Source organism: Caretta caretta, chromosome 2 (genome assembly GCF_965140235.1).
Source record: "Caretta caretta isolate rCarCar2 chromosome 2, rCarCar1.hap1, whole genome shotgun sequence".
In the NCBI taxonomy this organism is placed as follows: domain Eukaryota; kingdom Metazoa; phylum Chordata; order Testudines; family Cheloniidae; genus Caretta; species Caretta caretta.
This window is the reverse complement of record NC_134207.1, coordinates 205,427,295-205,433,276: the sequence shown is the minus strand read 5'-3', so window position 1 is coordinate 205,433,276 and position 5,982 is coordinate 205,427,295. Positions and strand designations below refer to the sequence as shown.

The window sequence follows — 5,982 nt, the reverse complement described above, 5'->3', positions numbered from 1 at the left end:
CATGGCTACAACACCACTGCAAACAACATTTTTTTAAAGGAATTACTTTACTCAGTGTTGCAAAGCTATGGCCCAGATCAGCAGGGGTTCGGTGCCTAAATCCTTTGAGAATCTGGTCTTCATTGACTTAAATAGCTACGGTCCATTCAGAACTGACCTCAAGGGCAGGCAATCTGGCACCAACAACTTCCAACAAATCAGGGAGTTGGTTTTCTTTTTTTTTGGCTTGACTGTTCAGGGTCCCTGAAAGTATTTTCCACCCTGGGCAGCAAAGTAACTAGGGCCATCCCTGGTTCCATTTTCAAAGTGATTTAAGCACTTAGGAGCCAGTCTCACTGAAAGTCAGTGAATCGCAGGATCCTAAGGCACTTTTGAAAGCCATATAAGTCACTTAGGCCTTGCAGCACTGAATGGAGCAACACCTTTGCCCACGAAAACTATATTATTTAAATTCAGCATGGCTAAGCAAGTCATGCAACAGCCAAAAGAGAGGGGAGAGGCAAAGGGTGGGAGAAGACAAAAGTTCAGGTCATCCCTGCACATGCCCCTTTTACTTGCTTTCCACAAACATTCATGTGAATGGGATTTTGTTCTTCAGATGTTAGAGGGATGAGTATTCTTTGCACAGATACCATAGTCACATGCAAACAAGACATTCTTGTGTGAACATAAGTATTCATAACTCATTGATTATGTTCCTGTTTAAAAACTTTCAGTCCTCCAATCAGGGAGGCTAGAAATCAGGCTAGAAATATCTTGCAGGTATGGGATACCGGAGGGTACCACCTTTCTTGCACTCCTGGAGATAGCATTCACTGACACTGATAAGGTGCTCAGCAGCCATTACAATAGGTACCATTGTAAACCCCATAGTACCACTTTCTCATAGCAGGTGAGAAGCGGTAGATCCTGAAGAATAAGAAGGGATACTGACATAAATGAAGACCTAGACATGCTCATCCCTTGATCAAGTATTTTGTAGGCAGTTATTATTATTATTTGTACAGTGGTAGCACCTTGGTGCCCCAGCCATGGACCAGGGTCCCATTGTAGCAACACAGAACAAAACGACAGTCCCTGCCCCCAAGGATTTACAATCTAAGTACGTGTAAATGCACTGTGCTTTCAATTAAGAGGGTTTCCAGAAGAGGTCACTATTCCCACCCAGAGCCAGAAAAGTTCTTTCAAAAACCATTAATGCAAGTATATGGGGCCGTAGCGGTAACCAAGGCATGGATTTGTCTCTCATCTTATTTATCTCATCCAAACAATATTTTATTCCAACACGTAAATGTTGAATAAATGAGGAACAAGTGTGTTATTTGTGCACCCTGAGAGCCCTATTCCATGCTGGCCTACATCCAGAGCAAACTAATTGAAGTCTGTGGGTTTGCATGAAGTGGAAGTCATAGCAGAATGTGCCCCTAAGTGGTTATCTCTCTGCAAATCTATATGCAGGTAACTCCTTGTCAGACAATGTGGGGGCATCTCATGGGACAGGGGAACAAAGAGCTTTTTGTGTCTTCTAAACTAGCGCAGCACAGTGGTCTACAGATCTCAGATAGCCCAAACCAAACTCCACAAGGGATCCTGAGACTCCTAGTTATGTGCAGAGCCAGGCGAGGTGCCTTTATCTTTATTTAGAAGCTGTAAGCCTACAAGGCTTTGCACCTGATGTTGTCCTACTAGAACAAAATCCTGGTGCATAAAGAGCATTTGCCCCCCTTCACTACACTTAGTAAGAGAGAAGAGGGCAGCAGCAGCAGCAGATTTATCACACTGTTTGCAACCATGTTTTTAAAACTAATTGCTTGGAGCCAGTAAAACGGAAGTGAAACACTGACTATCATTGCTGCCATCGGATGGTTCATGGTTCTTTAGTCTAATGCATTAATGCAATGCAGCTGAAGTCCAGCTTTTAATTATACTTCACATATTATAAATCAAAAAGCATAGAGAAGCTGGCTGTATTCTATTTACAGGAAATCTTCCCTGTGATGCTCGTCCGCTCTGAACTACCTCTCTTCAACTCCAACTTATATTCCCCCTCCTTTTGATGTGACTGAAAGCACCCCTGTATTCACAGCTCACACAGCATTGTAATAATCTAGATACAAAATGTGCCTTGTGAGGTATCATTTGAAAACTAATAACTTGCTGGTCAATAATATCATGGGGAAATGTATGTATAGTTATTAATGCCCCCTGTATGATATCATTAGCACATGTTCAAAGCCACACAGGCAAAAGTTGTTAAAGAGGCCTATCCTAAACGGAGGAATGTGTGCTTATCTCTATTTACTTACAAGCAGTAAACAGGGTCCTTGAGGCAGCAAAAGGGGAAAAAGGCAGGGGATGAGGTAAAGCTGCATTTCAGCACACTCAGGGGAGAAGGAAGCGCATGGAGCCACCTTCACCACCAGACTCCCCATTGCCTTTTTTACTCTTTGAATAAACTTTGCTTTGAAGGGTGATCCTCAGAAGAATCCACTTCAAAGGATGTCTGGACTCTAAAAGTGAGGGGCATTTCTCCTGAGCTCTCCACCTCTCTCTCTTTCAGGTAAAAAGACAAAAGAACCAGCCCTTTGACTCTGGGGAAGACCCTGACCTGAGACTTTGGTCAGTAATGTTGTTGGGAACATGTGGTAAGGATTTTATCTTGAACCAAGTTTAGCTTGTTAAGTTTTAGCTGTTAGAAAGCGTTTTATCTTTCTTTCTGTACTCACTTAAAACCTTTCTCTCTTTGTAGTTAAACAATCTTGTTCTATTTTTCTAATCAAAACTACTCCAGAGTTGTGTTGAAACTGAGCCGCTGGGTAACTCCAGTTAAAGTAGCAAACTGTTGGATATTGACCCCTTACAGGGGCAATAGGCCTCTCAGCCCTAACCTGCCCAGGAGAAGGCTGGACAGTGCAGAACCCACACTTTGGGGGAAATTCAGGACTGGGAGTGTGGGGGGGCCAAACTGCAAGAAGTAACCCAGGCCGATGGAAGCCAGAATGTGCCTGGAGAGTTGCTGACGGGATGGTGGGTCATAGCTGCAGGACACAGATACTCAGAGTGGTGCATGCTGGTAGGCTGTTTCTGAGCCCTGGTCTACACTAGGACTTTAGGTCGAATTTAGCAGCGTTAAATCGATTTAAACCTGCACCCGTCCACACAATGAAGCCCTTTATTTCGACTTAAAGGGCTCTTAAAATCGATTTCCTTACTCCACCCCTGACAAGTGGATTAGCGCTTAAATCGACGTTGCCGGCTCGAATTTGGGGTACTGTGGACACAATTCGATGGTATTGGCCTCCGGGAGCTATCCCAGAGTGCTCCATTCTGACCGCTCTGGACAGCACTCTCAACTCAGATGCACTGGCCAGGTAGACAGGAAAAGAACCGCGAACTTTTGAATCTCATTTCCTGTTTGGCCAGCGTGGCAAGCTGCAGGTGACCATGCAGAGCTCATCAGCACAGGTGACCATGATGGAGTCCCAGAATCGCAAAAGAGCTCCAGCATGGACCGAACGGGAGGTACGGGATCTGATCGCTGTTTGGGGAGAGGAATCCGTGCTATCAGAACTCCGTTCCAGTTTTCGAAATGCCAAAACCTTTCTGAAAATCTCCCAGGGCATGAAGGACAGAGGCCATAACAGGGACCCGAAGCAGTGCCGCGTGAAACTGAAGGAGCTGAGGCAAGCCTACCAGAAAACCAGAGAGGTGAACAGCCGCTCTGGGTCAGAGCCCCAAACATGCCGCTTCTATGATGAGCTGCATGCCATTTTAGGGGGTTCAGCCACCACTACCCCAGCCGTGTTGTTTGACTCCTTCAATGGAGATGGAGGCAATACGGAAGTAGGTTTTGGGGACGAAGAAGATGATGATGAGGAGGAGGTTGTAGATAGCTCACAGCAAGCAAGCAGAGAAACCGTTTTTCCCGACAGCCAGGAACTGTTTCTCACCCTAGACCTGGAGCCAGCACCCCCCGAACCCACCCAAGGCTGCCTCCTGGACCCAGCAGGCGGAGAAGGGACCTCTGGTGAGTGTACCTTTTAAAATGCTATACATGGTTTAAAAGCAAGCATGTGAAAGGATTACTTTGCCCTGGCATTTGCGGTTCTCCTAGATGTAGTCCTAAAGCCTTTGCAAAAGGTTTCTGGGGAGGGCAGCCTTATTTCGTCCTTCATGGTAGGACACTTTACCACTCCAGGCCAGTAACACGTACTCGGGAATCACTGTAGAACAAAGCATTGCAGTGTATGTTTGCTGGCATTCAACCAAAATCCGTTCTTTATCTCTCTGTGTTATCCTCAGGAGAGTGAGATATAATTCATGGTCACCTGGTTGAAATAGAGTGCTTTTCTTCAGGGGACAGTCAGAGGAGCCCATTCCTGCTGGGCTGTTTGCCTGTGGCTAAACAGAAATGTTCCCCGCTGTTAGCCACAGGGAGGGGAGAAGGTTGAGGGGGTAGTCACGCGGTGGGAGGAGGCAAAATGCAACCTTGTAGCGAAAGCACATGTGCTATGTATGTAATGTTAACAGCAAGGTTTACCCTGAAAGAGTGTAGCGACTGTTTTATAAAATGTGTCTTTTTAAATACCGCTGTCCCTTTTTTTTTCTCCACCAGCTGCATGTGTTTCAATGATCACAGGATCTTCTCCTTCCCAGAGGCTAGTGAAGCTTAGAAAGAAAAAAAAACGCACTCGCGATGAAATGTTCTCCGAGCTCATGCTGTCCTCCCACACTGACAGAGCACAGACGAATGCGTGGAGGCAAATAATGTCAGAGTGCAGGAAAGCACAAAATGACCGGGAGGAGAGGTGGAGGGCTGAAGAGAGTAAGTGGCGGGCTGAAGAGAGTAAGTGGCGGGCTGAAGACAGGGCTGAAGCTCAAATGTGGCGGCAGCGTGATGAGAGGAGGCAGGATTCAATGCTGAGGCTGCTGCAGGACCAAACCAGTATGCTCCAGTGTATGGTTGAGCTGCAGCAAAGGCAGCTGGAGCACAGACTGCCACTGCTGCCCCTCTGTAACCAACCGCCCTCCTCCCCAAGTTCCATAGTCTCCACACCCAGACGCCCAAGAACGCGGTGGGGGGGCCTCCGGCCAACCAGCCACTCCACCACAGAGGATTGCCCAAAAAAAAGAAGGCTGTCATTCAATAAATTTTAAAGTTGTAAACTTTTAAAGTGCTGTGCTTAAAGTGCTGTGTGGCATTTTCCTTCCCTCCTCCACCACCCCTCCTGGGATACCTTGGTAGTCATCTCCCTGTTTGTGTGATGAATGAATAACGAATGCATGACTGTGAAGCAGCAATGACTTTATTGCCTCTGCAAGCAATGATTAAAGGGAGGAGGGGAGGGTGGTTAGCTTACAGGGAAGTAGAGTGAACCAAGGGGCGGGGGGTTTCATCAAGGAGAAACAAACAGAACTTTCACACCGTAGCCTGGCCAGTCATGAAACTGGTTTTCAAAGCTTCTCTGATGCGTACCGCGCCCTCCTGTGCTCTTCTAACCGCCCTGGTGTCTGGCTGCGCGTAACCAGCAGCTAGGCGATTTGCCTCAACCTCCCACCCCGCCATAAACGTCTCCCCCTTACTCTCACAGATATTGTGGAGCACACAGCAAGCAGTAATAACAGTGGGAATATTGGTTTCGCTGAGGTCTAAGTGAGTCAGTAAACTGCGCCAGCGCGCCTTTAAACGTCCAAATGCACATTCTACCACCATTCTGCACTTGCTCAGCCTGTAGTTGAACAGCTCCTGACTACTGTCCAGGCTGCCTGAGTACGGCTTCATGAGCCATGGCATTAAGGGGTAGGCTGGGTCCCCAAGGATACATATAGGCATTTCAACATCCCCAACAGTTATTTTCTGGTCTGGGAATAAAGTCCCTTCCTGCAGCTTTTGAAACAGACCAGAGTTCCTGAAGATGCGAGCATCATGCACCTTTCCCGGCCATCCCACGTTGATGTTGGTGAAACGTCCCTTGTGATCCA

The 5,982-nt window shown here is 46.9% G+C and overlaps 1 protein-coding gene across 1 annotated transcript; it reads left to right on the top strand.

The window, feature by feature from the left end:
• The first annotated feature begins 3,094 nt into the window (after positions 1–3,094).
• LOC125631594 (uncharacterized) lies at positions 3,095–5,174 on the top strand. The gene is made up of 2 exons (XM_048838513.2): positions 3,095–4,027; positions 4,616–5,174. The coding sequence occupies exons 1-2, from the start codon at positions 3,445–3,447 to the stop codon at positions 5,155–5,157; spliced, it is 1,125 nt and encodes a 374-aa protein (XP_048694470.2). The 5' UTR covers positions 3,095–3,444; the 3' UTR covers positions 5,158–5,174.
• The last annotated feature ends 808 nt before the right edge of the window (positions 5,175–5,982 follow it).